General features: G+C 30.4%; 2 protein-coding genes across 2 annotated transcripts in view; one reads left to right on the top strand and one right to left on the bottom strand.

The window, feature by feature from the left end:
* Positions 1–13,623, top strand: part of LOC123296854 (TATA-binding protein-associated factor 172) — a 37,172-nt gene extending 23,549 nt beyond the window's left edge. Inside the window, 16 exon segments of the mRNA XM_044878530.1 lie at positions 391–430; positions 1,201–1,483; positions 1,525–1,657; positions 1,893–2,068; positions 2,133–2,358; positions 2,421–2,617; positions 2,674–3,215; positions 3,279–3,675; positions 3,762–4,283; positions 5,247–5,434; positions 5,502–5,807; positions 5,889–6,670; positions 6,755–6,990; positions 7,170–8,206; positions 9,430–9,870; positions 11,081–13,623. Of these exon segments, the coding sequence (XP_044734465.1) occupies positions 420–430; positions 1,201–1,483; positions 1,525–1,657; positions 1,893–2,068; positions 2,133–2,358; positions 2,421–2,617; positions 2,674–3,215; positions 3,279–3,675; positions 3,762–4,283; positions 5,247–5,434; positions 5,502–5,807; positions 5,889–6,670; positions 6,755–6,990; positions 7,170–8,206; positions 9,430–9,870; positions 11,081–11,342 (5,739 nt within the window). The 5' untranslated portion in view covers positions 391–419 and the 3' untranslated portion in view covers positions 11,343–13,623.
* Positions 13,624–17,824: 4,201 nt separating this feature from the next.
* LOC123294817 (glucose-induced degradation protein 4 homolog) lies at positions 17,825–21,668 on the bottom strand. Its single transcript, XM_044875981.1, has 4 exons — positions 21,439–21,668; positions 21,192–21,359; positions 20,643–20,875; positions 17,825–19,306 (listed from the first exon to the last, which is right to left on the bottom strand). The coding sequence occupies exons 1-4, from the start codon at positions 21,583–21,585 to the stop codon at positions 19,243–19,245; spliced, it is 612 nt and encodes a 203-aa protein (XP_044731916.1). The 5' UTR covers positions 21,586–21,668; the 3' UTR covers positions 17,825–19,242.
* Between the last annotated feature and the right edge of the window lie 1,280 nt (positions 21,669–22,948).

Raw genomic sequence — 22,948 nt, forward strand, 5'->3', positions numbered from 1 at the left:
GATGTTTTGCCTAAGGAAGTTTCGGAAATAAATATCCGGAGAACAAAACCATCAAGAATCAAGAAACGTCATATATATAATACAATAAATTTGACCTTAAAATAATTAAAAAGTTTTATAATTTACTTTTTGCAATTGATATACTGTGAAAATTTATTTTCCCACTTAATTAAATCATCTATCTTAACAAGTTTAACATTATATACATTAATAATATTTTTATGACCCAAGTTTTTCACATTAACGAACTCGTGAAAGTAATTATTTAGAGTAGTGTTAAGCTTCACGAATTACCTATTTTATTTTTGCAAAAAAAAAATTATTGTAAATAATATAAATTTTATGTTACTCATGAGAAATAATAATTTTATTTTATTTTTTGTCTTTCAGATGTAAAGAGTATACACAACTGAAACAAAATGACCTCTAGGTAAGTGATTTTAAAAAGTTAAATTCAATTCAATTTAAAATAGTTTAAATGGAAGGAAATTGAAAAGAATAATTAATATTAATCGACTATTTAGATAACCCTAGCGTTTATGTTGACAAAAAGCAATACACATGTAATTATTCGAGTATTAAACTATTCGAATGTCGAAATAATAAGGTAAATAGTCCCTGGATTCGTTTAAGTTTCGTGAAATTGCTTCTATTTATGAGACAGCATTTGTTTTCTATGAAAATATATGCTTTTGTTTTCGAGTAAAATAAAAAAGCATTTTTTAGAGTAGAGTAAAAAGTTTTGCTTTTACTGTTTCGTGTTTTATATCACACTATCGTAATCATTGCTAACTGGTGACTGAATTTATTTAGTTTAAAAAACGCTCCGTCATGTACCTTAGATCAAAAAGCGTTCTGTATAGGTTAGCGTACTAGTACTTGTTGGAAAATCATATGCATTCTATCCTGATATCTCTTAAAGTGTATTGTAAAGACATGCTGAGAGTGTCTTCAGGTAAAATCGATTGGAGTGATTCTAGATACATTCGAGTGCGAACGTACATAGTACGTTATGATCTTTTACCATGGATCGAAAATAAATAAAATATAAAAACTATTTTTATCGATATTTAAAATTTAAATTCTCCAACCAAAATGCTTAGTGTTTAGGAGTAATAGTGCTTGGGTTTTTTTTTATATGTTTCTGCAGTTAAACATCACGCCAACAAAATTAATAATTTGAAAAATTTTTCTTTTCAGATTAGATCGATTATTTGTACTTTTAGAATCAGGGTCATCAGCTGCAACACGTAATGCAGCTGCAAAGCAATTGGGTGAAGTACAGAGACTGCATCCACATGAGTTACACACACTTTTGGGTCGCATTTCTGTATTATTACGTGCTCCATCATGGGATACAAGAGTGGCTGCTTCACAAGCTGTTGCAGCTATATTATCAGCCACGCCACAATGGAATCCAACACCTATTGAAATCAAAAAGGGTAACTGTTTAAATTAAAAGTACCAACACACAAATTTGAAAATAAATTAAAATTCATTTTTTTTTTTTTTTTAGATAATGACGAAGATAGAAAGCCACAATTTACGGGTAAATTACGTTTACAACAATTAGATATGGAACAAGTATTATCAAAAAGTAATCACTTAATGGGGTCGGAAGGGAATGAATATGATTTGGATGAAGATACCAAATCTTGTAAGTAAACATTATTTTATATAACAAATAATTCTTTCTGTCCAAATTTCCGATTCTGTATTATTTCTGATAATTCTGAAGAACATTTTCCATTTAGAATCGCCTCCATAAGAAGGCAATTTTCCGCTTACAAATAAAAAATCTGAATAAAAAACTATATCTGATCAGTCAATTATTTCTAAAAGACTTTTCGTTTGAATTTCTTTTGAAATATTTCTAATGTTTGTTTTTATAGTACATCTTGATGGAAAGGAACGTTTAGCATATCAACGACAACAGCTTAATGCTAAACTTGGCTTAGATTTTGCTGCAAAAATTGGTATTGACATGTCGGGAATGTTGAGTAACGAAGATTTGATAAATAGTCATACGCCACAAGCTAAATTAAGTAACGATAATAATCTTAATAAGGTAAGCTTAAATTTTAGAAATAAATTTGGAACAGAATATAATTATCGTATTTTTTTCCTTTTAGCAACATATTAGTGAAGTAATCAAAATATCGAATGATGCGGGTTTAAGTTCAAGAGAAATAAATCGAGCCAGACGAAAAGCACGACAGGCAGTTAATAAACAACGGTCTAGAGAACCGCCGAATAATGATGATTGCGGGACATCAAATGAAAATGATTATCCAGATCGAAAACGTATTAAACTCGAAAATGATTTTAAAGTAAAAGAAGAATTTCCTATATTAGGAGGTAATTTAACCGTTACTTTTGTTTTTGTGGGATTATTTTTTACATATTATTTTTATATTTAGATTGTACACCTGATGCAACGGGTAATTGGGGTCCAGATGCCATAGAATGGCCATTAGAAAATTTTTTTGAAAATTTATGTATAGGATTATTTAGTTCTTCATGGGAAACACGTCATGGGGCTGCTACAACTATGCGAGAATTATTACGAACGCATGGTAAAGGAGCTGGGCGGTTAGCTTATTCTACAGCTGAAGAGGTATGTTCAAAATTGTAAAAATTGATGGGTAAGTTGAAATTTTGTTTTATTTGTAGATGGAAGAACACCATCAACTTTGGTTGGAGGATACAGCAACACGATTGTTATGTGTATTAGCTTTAGATAGATTTGGTGATTTTGTGTCGGATGCTGTCGTTGCACCCGTTAGAGAAACTGCTGCCCAATGTCTTGGTACGACAATGAGTATAATGACACCGGAAGCAGTTCAACACGTTAAAAAATTACTGTTACAATTACTCCAACAAAAAGAATGGGAAGCACGACATGGAGGTCTTTTAGGTTTAAAATATATGCTTGCTGTGCGAGAGGATTTAGTTCCTTTATTGTTACCAGATTCGTTCCCATCAATTTTATCTGGTTTATCGGATCCAGTTGACGATGTTGGAGCAGTTGCGGCTGCTGCTTTAATACCAGTCGCGCCAGCACTTGTAAGACTATTACCAGAAGCTGTAGCTCCTGTTGTTTCACGTTTATGGGAACTGTTAGGGGAACAAGATGAGTTAGCGGCTGCTTGTAATAGTTTTATGGGTTTATTAGCTGCTATTCTTAGCTTACCAGAATCACAGCCATTATTACCGTAAGTTTCTTTGAAAAATCCAAATCTTTATCCAATATTTATTTTATTATTTTTGATTCCCAGTCCTATTTCACTTGCTGAAGTTGTACCACGTCTATGGCCATATTTATGTCACAGTACATCCTCGGTTCGTCGTGCCACATTGCAAACACTTCGTACGTTAACGCAAGTTCAATCGAATATTGGTGAAGCTACAAATGCTAATCTACATTGGAATGCCGAATTACTTCAAGATGCATTACGACATGTATTCCAACGTGTATTAGTCGAACATATTAGTGATGTTCAGGAAATTGTGGAAGAAGTTTGGAATAATTTAGTACAAAATTCGGGACTAGCTGAATTATTACATGCCGCATGTCCATTTGTTAGTACATGGATTTGTTTAACAATGCAACCGGCAAAATTACCTTTTGATGCATCTTTGTTGATCCAATCTAGGAGCTTAAAAGTAAGCGATGTCTATAATTTATGTTCTAATTAAACTCAAGGGACCTTGTGGTTTATGTGTGCAGATTAATGTTTACAATCGATCTTTGTTTTCAGGAAAGAAGAAGTCGAATGTCAAATGATCTATATTCACAATCTGGTACAGATTTAAGTCAAGAAAGTTTAAATCATCAACAAAAATGGTTTATTGGTGGTAGCGAAACAACCCCATTACCTGTACGAGAAGCGAATGTAATGCGAGCACGATGTATGGCCGCTAGAATGCTAGGTTTATTATCGTCATATATTGTAAAACCAGCACCCGGAATTATTTATACGTCAGATGTAGAATCACCCGTAGATTGTTATGTGAAAGTTCTAGTCGCTTATTTACAATCCAAGTCAGCATTTCAGCGTATGATGACTGGTCTCATAATTGCTGAATGGGCTCGAATTGATACAGAAACAACACGTCCATGTCCAGAGGCACTTAAACAACGTCTTCATTTATGTTTAACTGAGTGTTTATATTTTGATGAAATTGCTGTTTCGTTTACACGACTTTTACAAGAAACGAAAGATTTTATTGCTACTTTAAAACATTACAAGGTAAAATTTAATTCACGATAATGTAAATAGGTCTTCGCTCTCAAACCAACAACTGGCAAAACTTAGAGTAAACAGCATTAAAATCTTAGAGTAAACTTTCATAAATACAACTCTCGTGATCGATATTTGATACATTATGCAATGCTAATAATACGGTATCATTGTCGTCTGAAAGTACGGTGTAGTTTGTATCAAATCCGGTAGTTCTGATTTATTGCAGACTTATGGTGTTGGTCTGATGAACAATCCGAAAAAAAATCGGGAAATTTCGGCTTTTTCAGATTTTTGGCGAAGTACTAGTTTTTGATAGTAATTTTTCAGGACGTTTTCCAGGAAGGAAGTAGACTAAAATTGCTACAATATGAGACTAGAATAGGCTCGGTAGATCCAATAGTTTCCGACTATTCCGCTAACGTCAAATCCGGTAATTCTGATTTTTCGCAGACTAGTTTATGATGTTGGTCCAATGAATAATCTGTGACCTCGAGCGGCGAACGCAATTTTGCCAAAAATCTAAAAAAACCGTGAAATTTTTTTCAGATTTCGGCGATTATAACCCTAAAGGGCTAGTTTTTGATCGTACCATTTTAAGATGTTTTTCAAGTAGACTAAATTTGCTAAAACATGAGACAAGAATTGTCCCTTTAGACTCTGTAGACTGTTCAAAATTCATCATTTTTCTAACGTCGGAAATTTTTTGCAATATTTCAGACTTCACACGAACTGCTCTAGCGGGGGTAGTTTCACTTACCTCCGACGAAGAACAACAGAATATTGCAAAAAAATGCGAAGTTCGAAAATATGATAAACTTTGAAAGACTCGGAAACTATTAGGTCTACAGAGACCATTCTAATCTCATATTGTAGCAAATTTGTGTAATTCTGACGCAGACTGTAATGTACAAAGTAACTGGATTATAAGACCTGTTTACAAGATTTCGTTTAAATCTTACATTTGTCTAAATTTTATGTTTTTTTTAGATTTGTCCCGAGAACATCTCAAATGCTGGATCTGTTCTAACTTTAGATCAAATATCACGTTTAAGTGATAACACTATGGCGAATATTATTACCGAAGCTAGGTTAAAACCAAAAGTGATGGCTAGTCTAGAAGAACGGCGTCGTTCAATTAATTCATCTGCTCAAAGCACAGTCAAAGATCAACAAGTGTTAACGATATCGTAAGTTCAAAAATATTTATTAGTATTTATTGAACGAAACGGGAATTTAAAAAAAAATTGTTTTCAGATCGTTATCAGCATTAGCTGGAGCGTGTACATATTTAGAAGCGCTTCCTGAAAAATTAAATCCTGTTGTAAAACCTCTAATGGAATCGATTAAACGAGAAAATGAAGAACGTTTACAAGCAACGTCAGCAAATTCGTTAGCAAAATTAGTTAAGCAATGTATTACTCGAGAACCATGTCCAAATGCAAAAATTGTTTCAAATTTGTGTACATTGTTATGTTCTGATCCAGATTTTACACCTAAAATTGTTGTAAGTATGCGCTTCAATTTTACTTGTCGAATTTTTGTTAGGGCTGAGACCTAAAAGTGAATTTAGAAACGGTAGTCAAAGCGTTTGTTTTAAATTTTCGATTTTTAGGTATCTGAAACACCCGGTAGTGTTGATAGCGGTGTTGATGAAGGCAGTAGGGCAGCTACGCCAGTTATATCTGGTGATCAATTTTCTGGAATATTAACATTAACAAATATGCAAAAAACTGCAGAAAAAGCAGCTTTGCGAAGAACAAATAGTTCAACTGGTCGAGGACCTGGTCGTCCACCAGTTAGTGATGTACCAGTTGAAGATTTATTTGCAGAAGATGATGCCCAAAAAAGCAATCAAATACAAAGGCGTGGTGCAATGCTTGCTTTAACATCCATCACAGAATATCTTGGCAGTGATTTGCCAACAAAACTACCTCGACTATGGGAGTTGATTGTTAGCGATCTGTCGAAGACTATTGATCCAGAATATAATGGTTTGTATTCAGAAATAAATCTTTAAAACTTTTAATCTTATTAAAACATTTATTTCATAGAACTCACTGTAAATAGTGCAGCAGCAGCAGAGTCATTAGTATCGTCGCTACAAGTATTAGAAGTATGTGCAGGATCCGTACATTCTGCGTTGCTACCAACAATTTTGGAAATCGCCTTACCGCGACTGGCAAAACTTTTAACACACACATATCGTGCTGTACGACATTTAGCCGCAAGATGTTTAGCATCTATAGCAAAATTAGCCCCAGTTAGTGTCATGGAATTGGTTGTTGAAAAAATTTTACCATTATTAGGCGCCGTACATTTTGATACTCATCGTCAAGGTGCAGTCGAAGCTATTGCGTGTATTGTAGACTCTTTGCAATTTAATATTGTACCATACGTTACGCTTTTAATTGTACCACTTCTAGGTGAGTTCGAAATTTGTCTATATTCCGAAATTGTTATTCGATCGATCGATATTATTTAATTTTATATTGCCTATTTTTTTCTAGGTCGTATGAGTGATCAAAATGAAAGTGTACGGCTGATGGCGACACATAGTTTTGCAACACTTGTACAATTAATGCCATTAGATGGCGCTGTTCCTGAACCGAATGCTCTCTCTGAGTCGTTACGTGGACAAAGAGAACGTGAAAGATCATTTTTACGACAACTTTTAACACCAAGTACAATTCCAGATTACACTATTGCAATACCAATTGAGGCTGAACTTCGAAGCTATCAACAAGTAAGGTTTCCTCAAAAATTATGTATACTTGATTCCATAAAAATTACAACAGTTAAAACATTCTAAGCGTACTCATCATATGTTATGTTATAATAGTAACACTTAGAATGTTTTAATTCGAGCGTTTTTAATGACATAGACTATACTACAATTTTTTACATTTATAAATTTTATTTTAGGCTGGTATTAATTGGTTAGCATTTCTCAATCAATATAAGTTACATGGAATATTATGTGATGATATGGGCTTAGGAAAAACTCTTCAATCGATTTGCATGTTGGCTAGTGACCATTACTATCGTGACCAAAAGTATAAAGAAACTCAAGCAGTTGATTGTGCCCCATTACCGTCTCTAGTCATATGTCCACCAACATTGACTGGCCACTGGGTATATGAAGTAGAAAAATTTTTATCTGCTAAATATTTAAGACCATTACAATTTGTTGGTCCACCTGCGGAACGTGAAAAACTACGCCATAAAGTTAAACATCATAATTTAATTGTCGCATCATATGAAATCGTCCGAAAAGACATTGATTTCTTTAGTGCAATTAAATGGAATTATTGTATTTTAGACGAAGGTCATATTATTAAAAATGGTAAAACCAAGTCATCGAAAGCAATTAAACAATTAACTGCCAATCATCGATTAATTTTATCCGGCACACCTATCCAAAATAATGTATTAGAATTATGGTCATTATTCGATTTCTTAATGCCAGGATTTTTGGGAACAGAAAAACAATTTACAGCTCGATTTAGCCGACCTATACTAGCTAGTCGTGATCCAAAAAGTTCACCAAAAGAACAAGAAGCTGGTGCCATTGCAATGGAATCGTTGCATCGACAAGTTTTGCCGTTTCTTTTGAGACGTATGAAAGAAGATGTTTTGGATGATTTACCGCCAAAGATTACACAGGATTATTATTGTGAATTGAGTCCATTACAAGAACAGTTATATGAAGATTTTTCAAGATCACAAGCTCATCAATCTTTACAAGAATCGTTTACGGCTTCAACAGGAAGTAATAGTAATGCAACAGGACATACTAATCACATTTTCCAAGCACTTCGATATTTACAAAATGTTTGTAATCATCCAAAACTAGTTTTGACACCCGCTCATCCGTTGTATACACAAATGATGTATCAGTTACAGCAACAGAACATGACACTTGATAATATTCAGCATGCTGCTAAATTACCAGCATTAAAGTAAGTTTTAATGTTTCTTTAAAATATCTGTCTCTTATTTTTTAAGAATAATCTTTTGTGCACATAGACTACTAGATAAGGATTTTGTCGTAATATTTTTCATGAATTAAATTTTGTGAGTTAACTCCTGCATTTTTAATTAGTAGTGGTCACTACTAACTCATCAAAACTTTATACTCAGAGTGGTTATAAACTTGGAAATCGAGAATTTTCATAGAATATGATCGAATCGGAATAATACGATTAATATGATTGACGGAATGAATACTTGAAGAGAAAACCAAGAAATTCAAAATTTTTCTTGTATCTGTTTTTGGAACATATAGGGTAAAGAAGACACAAAAAAAACACAAAATTTCTATTCCATTCCCGTTCATTGACGACCAAATCATTAGTTCTCGAGTTGAGGACGAAAACCTCTTAAAAATAGGGTTTTTTACAGAATTTCGAGCGATATCGTTCATTGACGACTAAATCAGTAGTTCACGAGTTGGTGACGAAAATATCTTAAAAATAGGGTTTTTTTTAGAGGATTTAGAGGGATATCGTTGAATAAATCTACGACCAATCGTAAAATAAACTCGATTTTAATACTTCTTTCTGTGTTAAAATTACTCGAGTTTTATTAAATTCAAAAAAAAAAAAAAAAATTGTTTATCATTCCAAAAAAAAAAAATTTTGTTTCCAATTTCGATAAAATTAGAACGTATTATAATTTTGACTCAAAAAATTCAAAAATTGGGCTCATTTGATAATTGAGTTCCCATATGAACAGCGAATTTCTCAGATCGATTTCAGATAATTTCTTGTCAAAAAATATTTGTCGTGAACAAACCGAGACTTTCTACAAAAACACGATAATTTGTCCATTAAATACACAGTTTTTGAGATATTGTCTGAAAATTTACGAGGGGTAACACAAAAATCGAAATTTGGACTAAATTTCTACATTCTAAAAGCATTGTATTTTAGCGTGACCTTAATCTGTAGAAATTTCTAAAAAATCATAAGATGATAAATTATACTGCAAAATCAGAAATCTTTAGGTAAGTTTGAAAATTGATTAATGACCACCCTGTATTTGTATTTGTAAAAGCTTTGACGTACTTGGGGACAGAATTAAGTCCAAAATCTTAAACCCAATCGGTATGGGAGAAGTTAGAGAAACGTCGATATAGAATTTCTCATTTTTATTCATCAAAATATTTTTTCTTTCTTTATAGACAATTATTAATTGACCTTGGTATTGGAGCAGTTACACCGCCAACATCAACATCCACTGAAATAATAATAAATCAACATCGTGCTTTAATATTTTGTCAATTAAAAGTAATGTTAGACATTTTAGAAAAGGATTTATTTAAAACACACTTACCAGGTGTGACATACTTACGCTTAGACGGTAGCATACCACCAGCACAAAGACATGCACTTGTTACACGTTTTAATAATGATCCATCAATTGATGTGTTATTGTTGACCACCCAGGTAGGTGGTCTTGGTTTGAATTTAACTGGTGCCGATACGGTTATATTTGTTGAACATGATTGGAATCCAACACGGGATTTACAAGCTATGGATCGTGCACATCGTATTGGACAACGACGTGTTGTTAATGTTTATCGACTCATAACTAGACATACATTAGAGGAAAAAATTATGGGGTAAGTTGAAACTTTTGAATATAAAGGTCTAGAATTAAGGAAACAATTTCTCTAGTCTTGTTGGTATATGACTGTTTTTCAAGCGAAATTTTCACTCTACCGAAATGTACTCAGATATATTAATTGGAAGGCTACAATGGAACACGGTGCACAAGGCTACAGTGTTTTAATAATCATTTACTCAAACACTCGAAATACTTGACTCTTCAAGATAATTATCTATAAACTTCAAGATTTCAATTGAGGATCCCTATGAAAGCATAGAGGAACCGAACCCTTTTGTGCTAAATAACACAATCAGTGCAGTATGTGCGGCGCAAAAGTACTTCAGTTTCATTATAAATTAACCGGTGTGGTTAATTAGGAGAGATTAATTAGTGCGGTCAACGCCATAATTAGGAGAAAAATAGTAGTTTTAAAAAAAATTACTTTAAAATTAGAAAGGTACGAAAATATCTAGTTTTTTGCGAAAAAAGCATTTTAATAAAAAAAAAAAAAAAAAAAAAAAAAAAAAATAGGCTGTTCTAGCCCTAAAAAACGCAAAAAAAAAAATGAACTAAATGAATTCAAATCCGTTCGAAACTTTACGGGAAAACACGATTTGTTCGCGTTTTTCGCCATTTATTTTCTCGGCTTGTATGACTTGCAGAAAATCCGTTCGGGGCTCAAATTGTAGCTATTAATAAATTTGTAAAAAATTTTCGTCGGAAAATAACAAGTTTCCGCACAATTTGCAATTGGGTGGTTCGGAAAAGCACCAATTAAAAACCTCTGCATAATTATTAATCTCGTAAATGTAAGATAAAACGCAAAGAAAAACGGAAATTTACAAGCTGTAACAGTTTATAATTCCCTAGCTTTTCTTTGTTTTCACGGTTTCATCATGCATTATAATAAATCAGGATGATTTGGGTACTGAGTCACTCTAGCGTGAAAGACTCGGTGTAACATACTCGTTATTATGGGATGAATCGTCTTAATACCGTCTTGCTGTAGCAATTAATTTTTATAGCAAGATGCGCTCCACAATTTCCCAAATCAACGATTGACTAGGGAAACTTATACTATAATTTTATAATTATATTTTTATATAACTTACACAACTTATACTTATTTTAACTTTACAACTTTTGCTTATAATTTTACAGAGAGCATAAATCAGTAACAACAGTCATAAATCTTATCATAAATAAAATTTCTTTTATTACAGATTACAAAAGTTCAAATTATTGACTGCAAACACTGTAATTAGTGGAGAAAATTCTAGTCTAAATACAATGGGTACCGGTGATTTATTAGATTTGTTTTCTCATCAACCTGAATCATCAAATTCCGGTAATCAAACAAATAATGGTGGAAATGGCCCAGCTACAATGAAGTCAGTTTTAGAAGGCCTTCCAGATCTTTGGGATCATAAACAATATGAAGAAGAATTTGATCTTACAAATTTTGTGAAGAATTTACGTAATTAATTTTTTTTTAATTGAAAAAGTATCCAATATTTATAAATATATGGAACCCATAAGTATTGTTATTTCTTTTGTTTTTCAATTTGTTATTGATGATAGTTTAAACTTCAAAATTGCTCAAATCATTTAAGGGACAGAACCACATAACATCAATTGTCGCTATAGGAATTTAAGAAAGATTTTTAGAGCTTAATAACTTTCTAAAATTCAGGTTAAAGGTTGCCGAGAGATTTTTAATACGATAAACACTTTCTTAAAGAGAAGGGATTGCCATTTGTAATTAGTCTGAAAGACCTTCTTACGAAGGTTAAACATAAATTTCTTCGTTGTAACGGTAAGTTATTAAAAACTTGGTGGAACGAGTCCTCTCATATTAGAAATGTGTGTCATATCTCTCAGCAGAAAACGCAGACAGCTTTGACCTTTTATATAATTATTATTTACATGTAAATGACAACTGTTGATCGAGATCTGAGTCTCTACACATATTCTAAACGTCATATGTGGCTTCATTATGACGAGTTATATACAGTTGTGTATTTTTTTATCTGAGAAAATTTCCCTTGTCTCCTGCAAAATATTTTCTCACTAATGTATCTCATTGAATTTACTAATGAACTTTCAAAGTCAGTTTAATAGTAAAAAAAATTCCAATTATATTCATAATGTATTTTCGCCTTGTATGTTTCCAATTGTCTGGCCTAAATTTTTGTTGTAATATTTTTTCTACGTGTGTTTTTTTTTTATGAATAACCTTAGTATTTTTTATTTCAAGTACATACAGTTTAACTCGTCATAACAAATTGATTTTTAATGCAAATAAACCAGTGAGTCGTTGATTAATTTCATACATCGTAATATTAAGTCACAATTTTCTGAAAATTCAAAAAGTTTAAACGAGGCTGCGGAAAACTTGAAAAGTAGCATAAGAAATACCCACGTAAGTGCTTTAGATCTTCGTAACATTTTCTTATATCTTTGATGAACATTTTCTTAATTCTCTGTAATTTTAAACTGAGAAAAAAATAATTATTAGAATAGCAAGACTTTTAATTTTAATTAGGGTCGCTGTTTAACAACTTGGTTATTAGCGAGCGCAGAGATTTATACATTACTAGCAGATACTCGCCCGTTTTAATGGGCAATTTCAACTTGAAAAAATAGAGAATACCCTCTTATAATCTTCACTTGACTTAACCTCACTTAACTTACCTTTTGTTCAAAATTTAATGAGTTTTAATTTTTTTTTTTGAAAATCAAATACAGTCCATGTTACTTGTCTGACAATGTAGCATTCTATAGGTGAAAATTTTTGAAATCGGTTAAGTAGTGGACTTAAAATGACAAATTTGTATACAAACTTTGCCTCCGTTTTTCACTCCCTTAGCTGTAAAATTTCGGAAAATCGGAATCGGATGCTCATTTTTTTATCGAATGCATACGCCATACAAAGAACACACCCTCCAGGGTGAGAAAACATATACCCTCCGGGATAAGTCTGAGAAAACGGCTCAATTTTACTAATATTTATTGAACATTTCTGTAAATATTTGCCGGTTGTTGGTAAATTTAAACGGCCCAATATTTTTTTAGGCCACTATTATTCTCTCTTATTTTATTCATTTATCTTACATTCGAGAAAAAAGCAAACGGTTCATATTTTTTTAATAAGTCGTTTAATTGACATGTTTCCCATCTTCTATATTGAAAACGGCTCAATTTCAAAGTTTTCGTAAATGTTAACGTTGTAGATTTCAATGGAATGAAGCCACTTACGAAGTTCCGTAAGAGTGTTAATCACGAAACTATACTCCCTCTCTGTACTGTAGACTATAACATCATACATTTTATAGCCATTTTTTGATATCACAAGATTTAATTATATTACAAACGTATGAAATTGATCACCGGCTTCTGAACTAAATTTTTTTCATAAAATATATCTTTTTTACAAAAAAAATCATTTTCATTTCATTTTATTTATAATCATGCAATTACGTCATCTTAAGTATAGTTCATAATTTATTATGTATGTTTAATAATTTTACAAACGATCATTCTAAGTTTCTTTTTATTTCATAGAATACAACATAGAAATAACTTATTCTCACGTGTAGATCACACTAAAATCCCATATGTGATTCCCTTTAGTTTTCACTATATGCAATCAATGTGTTAGATAAAATTGAATTAAATGTTTTATGTGTTTTGTTGTAAAATATATAATCGTACTAAACTTAATTCGTTTCTAAAAATTTAGATTCTGAAGCATTAAATGGCTTGTTTTTGGTGTATTTAATTTTGTTTTTTAATTTTTTTTACAAGACTTATTGATTGTTTGTAAAATTAAAATTAATTTATGTATTGTTCATTCGAAGAAGAAAAATAAAATCAGAATGAACACATTTCGTCTACTTGATTTATTTAACCTTATCTTTAGAAATTCTTCTTTTTATTGTTCTAACTGTAGTTTGTTTAAAAATAGGAAAGAAACTAGGTCAAAATATTATTTTTTACAAAAAAAGACTGGAGTTGGTCATTTGAGTTTAAAGAAATCTTCTCTTTTTTATAATCACAGCAAAAAGGGTGTGATAAAAAAATTGATACAGTGGAACCTCGATAACTCGAACCTCAATTGAAATACAAAAAATTTAGAATTTATGAGTTTTCGGCTTACAAGTAGTTCGAGATACAGAGGATTTAATTGTTAAAATTTCGACTTAGAAAGGCGCGCTTATATTTTACTAACTACGACTTACGGAGTCTGCTTTTTGAAATTCGAGTTGCAGAGTAGAAATATGTACTATCAATACCTCGCAGGGAAATAACATTTTGTTCGAGTTACCAAGTCTAAATAATTCGAGATACAACAGCAAGGCTTGGAATTACCAATTTCGAAACCTTTTCATTTTAAAACTCACGATTCACTTTTGTTTCGGATTAAATGATTTATAACCAATGTGGTAAAATAACAAATATTTTCCATCTATCTTATTGATGAACGAAAAAATAAAGTTTGCATTTTCGCTTATGGCATGATGAAAAGGTTTATATAGTCAAAGAATATGAAAAAGGACACAAAGGGAATATACAAGAAAAAACTCACAGCAAATGGAATCTGCCGAAGACATTATCTGGTTGGGAAACATTCAGAGTGAAAGTATATTTAGTAATTATAGAAATACTTATTTTTATTACGGCGGCGCAAATTTCTGAATCCGCCTCTGGTAGCGCCTGTGAATTATTATTTGTTTGACAATTTGCTTATAAAAAGTTAGCTTCCTTACTCCTTAGAGCTGATTTGGTCCTTAAAAAAAGTTGCTAAGCAAGAAAATTTAAATAAAACAAAATATTAATGCCTTTAATATTTTTATTTTATACAATTATTAATTAATTATTACACAATAATATCCAATTATGCAATAAAATAAAATAATGTTAGTGAATGAATTAAATTTTAAACTGTAAACAAAACACGAATAAATAATTTTAAAAAATGGAGATAAAATTTTAAAATCAAAGCATAATTAAAATATAAACATTAATTATGGAATTTTATGTCACAGGGTCTTTACAATTTAATAAATGCTTCAGTTTACTGCCCTTTTTTTTATTAAAATATAATTTTTCAATTGAAAATATTAATAGCAAAAACATCATCTCCTAATTTTTTTTTGTGAATATCAAAGTCCGAAATCTATCTTTTTAAACACCAATAAAAAATCATTGTGAATGTATAGAAAAATTTTGTTTTGGCAATTAGATAAGTTTTTATAAATCGTTTAAAAATTTCACATTCCAAAAAGAGCGAATTTATTATGAGGCAGTAACACTAAGCCGCGGGTTACATAAGTCGTGTCTGAATATATTTTGCTTATTTTTTTTTTAGTACAGACCAATATTTTTAGGGATTTTATAAAAAATAAGCAGATTAATTTTTTTTAGATGATACAAAAACAGAATAATAAAGTGATAAACGAAATTGGAAAAATATGATTTTGAGCAACTAATGATATGAATTTTATTTATTCTACAATGTCACGAAACTATTTTAAGCGAATATTGGATAACAATAATATTACCTTTAAAAATATCCTAAATGGATCACTTTATTAGTCCGATCGAAAAATAAAGAACATAAAACATTTCGAAATCGTTACTAGATATGTAATTCACTGGGATAACGTCTCTTCGTATTCATAAACATTCTTTTTTTTTTATATTGTCCTCGAAACCGTCATTATTTACCTCCTCCAGCTAATTTGTAATTACATGTTAGGGTTGTTAGACCGATAATAATACTACCAATGAACATAATTTTCGAGAACTAGTGAATTTCTTGAGTATAGCCCGTTAATACTAAGAATGTTTATGAGAACTGGACAATAATCCAAAAGCCAAACATAATCGAGCCTTCTTTATCTAACATCTTTAATATTCCAAGTGATTTCGATAGATTGTATTCACCAATATTAATCTGCGGTTTATCTCTGTATTTATACATGGTGGCCATTGTATTTCCAAAATGAAATTCCCTGACTTTTCCCAATTTTTCAGTAATATGGCCACCATGTTATAGGAGCTGCACACCGTAACTTTTAGAAGGACACTAAAAATGGTTTGCTAGTTTACCGATTGAAGTTATCGAAATGTTAGAAAATCTAAATAACCTAAGCTGTGAAGAATTACTAATAAATTTTACTCGTATAAATTTTATCAATTGAAACTCTAAAATCAAAAGGCATCTACCCTTCATGAGGCAGGAGGATACTGCAACCTTCCCGGGATTGCGATGGGGGAATATAATTAATCTTCTGGTAAAATATCCTCGAAATAATGTTTCGTTAGGTGAAACAACTAAACTGATTTTTTGGTTTGTCATTTTCTTTCTTTGATATGAAAAATGTTTCCGGTGCAGCGATCATAAAAAGAATAATATTTCTGAGAAGACAAACAATTGAAACCACTTGTAATAATCGGTGAGGCGTTCGAAACCATCATTGGCTATTCAAAAAAATTTAAAATACATAATTGTACAAACATAATATAAAGGAGTTTTAAAGAAATTTTTTTTTAAAGAAAAATCCATTATTTAACGAAGAAATTTAAATAAAAATAGAAAACATACGAAATATACATATTTTCATAACTTTGTACATAAATTAAAACAAAATAAATGATTCAAAATACAAAAAAAAAAAAAATTTGGTATAATAACCAGAATGGTAATTTTGTAGAAAATTTTTTATATCGATGTACAACAATCAGTCAGTTAATTATTTAATCAATCAAACACTCTTCTTTTCTGGATGCCTCTACTTCAGTTCAGTTCAAGTCTTGTAACTCTCTTTCAAATCATGAATTCCATTCAAAATCAATCAATATAATTATACAATTCTAAATCGCAGAGAATTACAAATATTAATGGGTAGATAAAAACTAAGAAGCTCCGTAGCCACGCCAAATAAAATATTTCTTTTCTTCCATTAATACCGAGTGAATAGTATATATGAGTCATGTTTTTTTTTTTGTGTGGCATCAAACTGGCGAAATCGTCACATTATCGCCAGAGTATAATCATAATATATTAGTCAAAATGAATTAAAAATGCCCATTGCCTAACTCTGGCGAAAGTTGCCGTATTGCCAATTTAACGTCAGTCAAAAAAATATGACTGTTATGAATCCAAATTTTTTTATCCAGCACAACCTTATGAGAAAATAAAAATTGACTCCCAAGTTGGAAAGCCGCCATCAAATTAAAAAATAGACAATAATAAGATAATGATTTGGTGAGAAAAGACTTAAGAAGGTAAATCAGCAAACACAGTACTCCAATTTTTAAAAACCTATCCAAAGTTATCCCACTCACAGTCAATTTTTATCTGTTAACTTTGTGTGCACCTTATTCGGAGTGGTTTTTTCTAACCTGGCATATGCTTGAAACTACAAAAAAAATATGTTTTACTGAACAAAAAATGGTTTATAAAAAAATTGAATTAATGCACGCACATTTTACTCAGACATTAAATCCGATCTCGACTTTCAAGGTCAATTAAAATGATACTCCGCTTTGTAACTGATAAGAGATGTCGAAGCACATTTTTTGCTTGAAGCATTTTTCTCAATAAAACTTATTTTTCGATTTTCAGATACATGTCTAGTTAAAAAAAAACATCCCGTTTATCAGGTGCTTAGATTTCTTATACACACCTTTTCTAGAATCAAAAATATATCATTTCTATCTGACGAGGTAGAGGAGTAACTTCCTTAATTAAAACTGAAAATAATGCTGTTGAGCTAATAAAATATAGCATATTTCGTCATTAAAATTAACAAGACTATTCTTAAAATGTACATAACCATTAACGGGCCTTCAATAAGTCATTTTTAAAATATATTTAACGTGGATAAAAGAGTTTAAAATCGATTTATTTATGTATATAAAAAAAATATTGTAATAATTAATATACCAAATTTTAAAAATATAAAAAAAAAAAAACAAAATAAAAATTTCTGAACGTTACTACAAATCAGTTTCATCCTTAAAAAACAAAAAAAAAAACCTACTTCTATTCATCAAGAAAAAAATTGATGGAAATACAGCCAAAAAAATCGGTTATAACGAAGAATTGGTAAGGTACAAGCAGAATCCAAATATATCTGGAAACATATAATAACATTTGACATATTGACATATGGGTTATAGCCGACTAACCGTTATTAGAATTAGTAGACGATAACGATCAACATATATTATTTTGATCTTAATTTTGAGACTTACAAACATTGAGCCCTGAAACACAAGACCAGCTAGCAGTTATTAATTTTTATTAAAATAAATACAACGATTTATTTCAATAACCATCTCTCAATTCGATGCCAATAAAAATTCACTCTTATAGTAATTCATTTTTTTAGTAAGGTTCAACTTAGGACCTCTTTTGATGATATTTTTGCAAAAATTATCCTTTCTCCGAGTAAAAATAAAACATGATCGTCAAAAGACAATCTAAAATACCAAAAGGTTTTCTTTAAAGAACAATAACTTTTGGTGAGAGTCGCCAAACTAACTTTTAGTGACATTTCTCTCACTATATAATTATTCTAGACAGATAAAATAAGAGGCGGGTCCGTAAGGCAAATCAGGCGGTATATGCCTACAAGCGGGAGGTTACAAAGGAGCGCGTGCGTAGTTTTTTGTTTAATGTATCTACGTTCTTATTTAACAACGACAGCCAGAGACGAAGAGCAACTCCAAATAATCAACACCATTTACAGGTTCTAAGAAATAAGAACTTTAAACTAAAGAACTAAAAGAAAGATCTTTATTGACAGATTTTTATTACAAGGGATGCTAATTTTTTAATTTGATTATGGGCGCAAAATTTCTTAATCCGTCTCTGGATAAAATGTATATATTAGGGCGCTCCCAATCCGACTTTTTGGTATTCCAGTTTGTCTTTCGAATATCGAGTTTTCATTTTTGTTCAGAGAAGGTTTATTTTTAGCGAGTCACCAAATTGGGTCTTAGTGATATTTCTCTCAGTTAATTATTCGAAATAGATGTGTATATGCATGCTTTTATTGATTGTAGGTTCCTTCACCCTCATTATAACCGATTTTAACTATACAGTTAATAAATATACCATCTTATATTTTCTTAAAAGAAAAATAAAAGCAAATTTGTTCGATTCGTATTTTCATTTTTACATGTGCCTTTTTTTCTTTAAATGTACAAAAGTATAATAAAAAATATTGGCCAATTAGTTTTTAGCTTATTTTTCATTTATTTCAATTAGAATTCATAATTTATTTATTTTTTGTTTTTTTCTTGGTTTTTTGTTTTTAGTGTTTGCGATCTTGTTAATAAGTATTTTGTATGGATTTAATTTTGTTAACATTTATCTAAATTCATATATTTGTATGCTGTGTTCTGGAACATGAGTTAAATTTAACGATTGAAACCTGTAAAAAAAAAAACAAAGTTTTTGGTTTAATAATTTGTTGTCCAATGAAATTGGACAAAAAAAATATATTATTATGGGAAATAGATCACAAAAATTTGTCCTTTTCAGGGTGACCACAAGAATCAACTTTCAAAATCTTCTGATGATTTCGAATTTTCCTGTCTAATTTACTACTATACTTTACCTGATTATGATTAATTTATAACGATTAAAGGTTATTATTAGAAAAGTTTAATACGGGAGTTAAGGGCTCGAATGGCCGCCCCTTACGAGCAAAGCGAGTTTAATTGAATTAAATTAAAACCATTTTAATAGTAAGTTGAACGTTACTAGAAGATAGTATCTTTTTCCAAATAAGGATTTTTTAACTTTTCCTCATAGAATTTCGACAATACATGATTTTTCAGTAAGAAACCGGACCTTTCAATTTAAACAAAATGTTTGTAATAGATTAAATAATACAGTAACCTTTTCGTTTGAAAGTATGGGGTAGTCTGCTTCAAATCCGGTAGTTCCGATTTTTTTGCAGACTTATTTATGATGTTGGTCTAATGAATAATCCAAGTTTGTGACCTCGAGCGACGAACGCAACTTTGTCAAAATCGAAAAAATCCGTGAAATTTTCAGTTTTCTATTTAGATTTTGGCGTTTATAACCCTAAACGGGTAGTTTTTGAAATAACGTTTTTAAAGTAGAATAAATTTGCTACAACATGAGACTAGAATCGTCTCTGTAGATCCAATATTTTCCGAGATAAATCCTTTTAAAATTTATCATTTTTTCGAACTTTGCAATTTTTTGCAATATTATGTCGTTTTGAAATAATTTTGACCCTGAACAACACCAGCACATTACGTCAGAGATAAGTGGAACTACCTCCAGCTAGAGTAGTTCGAGTGATGTGTGAAATATTGCAAAAAATTGCGAAGTTGGAGTAAATGATGAACTTTGAATAGGTTTTTATCGGAAATTACTGGGTCTACAGAGACGATTTTAGTCTCATATTATAGCAAATTTAATCTACTTTTAAAATTTTAAAAAGATATTTCGAATAGTATCTAATTCCCGCCATTTAAAAAAAAAAAAAATAGTTTATTGTAAGTGCCTTTTTCCAGATGACTCTATGGAAAAACATTTCATGTACAGTAGAGTTGCCTATCTATTTATGTAATAAATTATAATCTGTGATTCTAATTTAAATTGTATAACTATTAAGGAAAATTTAAAAAGAGGGCGTGGGCGTGTCTAAGAAAATTTACATAAACGCAAACTTTTCTTTCGAGGTGAAAATATTAGACTAAAATTAAGCAAAAATATTTATCGAAAAAACTAACCATTCAGAGCTTCGATGGTAATAATAACCTTCAATGGTTGCCGCTGATTTTTGGAAACATATATAATAAAATCCAGCAAATGATGCTCCATTTATATCCTTTATTTTATGATCTGGTACCAAAAAGTGTTCTTTCCATCTCATAAATACAAAGTCCGTTTGTGCTAGTGCGTCATAATCGAAACTATCCGAATTAAATGTCTTTGCATACTGATAGAATGATGAAAATTTACTCTAAAATACAAAAATTTTATTTTAATAATCACAGTTATTTCTTTGTCAGATTCCTACTCGAAAAATGGCATAGCTTGATGTTCTGATACATTTCTTAAAAGGGCGGGAAAAAAATTCTAACTTAAAATTACTACAATAACAAAATTGGAGGAATAATTTGATTACTGCGTAGTTTTAATATAATTTCAATGAGATTTATATAAAATTTTATTGATATTAGTGTCTAAAATACTCACTGACAATTTAAACATATTTTTGTAAATTTCCTAAGTTGAAAATTTTTCCATTAGGAAAACTGTGTATAAATATTACATACCCAATGTTTTTTATCAACATCCTCATCAGCGTCCCATTTTCTCGTCAAAAAAGGATATTTTTGGCTGATAATTTCACCATCAAAAAATGTCGTTAACGTGGGAAATTCTTCTGTTAAACCTTTGATCTTTAAATAGCCACATAAATATGAATTTTCTTCATCAACATACTAAGGAAAAATCATTTAGAATTCAATAAAAAATGAAAATTATTTGTATAATAACAAAATAAATAATATAAATTCTAACCTGTAAAACCACTTCAACTTCATACGAATTTCCTTTTGATTTTTGTGATCCGTGAAATTTTGAACCGTTGTATAAAAGTGATTTTGTAATTCCTGGTTGTTTTGAATTTGCTGGAGGTGGTGGTGTTATGTCGACTTTGACGGGCATTCTTGTAATTAGGATTGAAATAACATTTGACAGATTATAAGACACTTCACTGAAGATTTTTCAATATGGTTACCATTCTAAAAAAAAAAAACTCGTACACAAAGGTCAAACTTATGTCAAACTCTTCCTATATTATACTTACTACAATAAAAATGAGAAAGCTCTATACACTTTTAAATATGTTAAAAAGAAAGAGTAATATATTTTGTTATACCATGCATATATGTAATATGCAAGGTATATTAAGTTTAGTCCCAAGTTTGTAACGCTTAAAAATATTGATGCGACGAACATAATTTTGGTATAGGTGTTAATAAAATCACCTAATTAGCCCATTTGCGATTGTCTGTCTGTCTGTCTGTCAACACGATAACTCAAAAACGAAAAGAGATATCAAGATGAAATTTTTATAGCGTACTCAGGACGTAAAAAGTGAGTTCGAGTTCGTAAATGAGCAATATAGAACAATTGGGTCTTATCTCGTAAACCGTTAGAGATAGAACAAAAGTTTAAATATAAAAAATGTTCCTTATAAAAAAATAAGCAACGTTTGTATTTTTTTTTGTAAACATCACTGTTTACCCTCGAGGGCGGTAATTAGGTGCAAATTTTATAGTTTGTATTAATATGGGAATATCAGTTATGTGTGTGAAGCTATTTAAAAGTGGATATCTTTTTTTATTTACATGACGTCAAAAAACAAACGATTGCGTCATCAACATGGTGTTTCAACAATTAACTCAGTCAATTGTTTGTTTTCACTTGTTTTTATAGAATTTTTAGTATGTTGGTCAGTAGCATCATTTTTATTTAGAATGGTAATAACAAGGGAAGGGAAGGAGAGTTTTTAAAAGGCCAAAATTGGGTTGTGCGATTAAAAAGAAAATTATTATTATCATATGCAACAATGTGTATTTCGCAATAATAAAGGAAAAATTAATTTATTATGTGACGACATAATTTCTATTACTTAACAACTATTTTTAGTATATAATGATATGGTCCATAGTACAAAAGTATTAAAATTTATAAAAGTTTTTGTACGCAAAATGTTTTTTAAATAGATTTATATTGTTTATTATATTTGCATAAAATATTTTATTAATCTAATTTAAAATATATTTTCTTGCGTACTTTCACTTTGTATTACATGAAGTTAGTGAAGTTAAACTACTTGAAAAGAAATACCTACAACTTCATAGCTTACTTTGCAATAATCAACAAAATCCCATTGTTTATTTGATCAAATTTTGAATAAACTTTTACTACGTCTTTAGTGTTTACGACTATTGTTACCTCTGTAAATTATATGTTTTTGTTTTATGAAGCTATGAAAAATCTCTCACGATTCCATTATCTTCTT

The sequence above is a fragment of the Chrysoperla carnea genome, chromosome 3 (assembly GCF_905475395.1).
Source record: "Chrysoperla carnea chromosome 3, inChrCarn1.1, whole genome shotgun sequence".
NCBI classification, from domain to species: domain Eukaryota; kingdom Metazoa; phylum Arthropoda; class Insecta; order Neuroptera; family Chrysopidae; genus Chrysoperla; species Chrysoperla carnea.

Coding starts and splice junctions, on each gene's coding strand:
- LOC123294817 (XM_044875981.1), bottom strand. CDS start 21,585: ATGCCCGTCAAAGTCGACATAACACCACCACCTCCAGCAAATTCAAAA. Junction 20,876..21,191: donor ATGTTGATAAAAAACATTGG/GTATGTAATATT, acceptor TTTGTATTTTAG/AGTAAATTTTCATCATTCTA. Junction 19,307..20,642: donor TACCATCGAAGCTCTGAATG/GTTAGTTTTTTC, acceptor TTTTTTTTACAG/GTTTCAATCGTTAAATTTAA.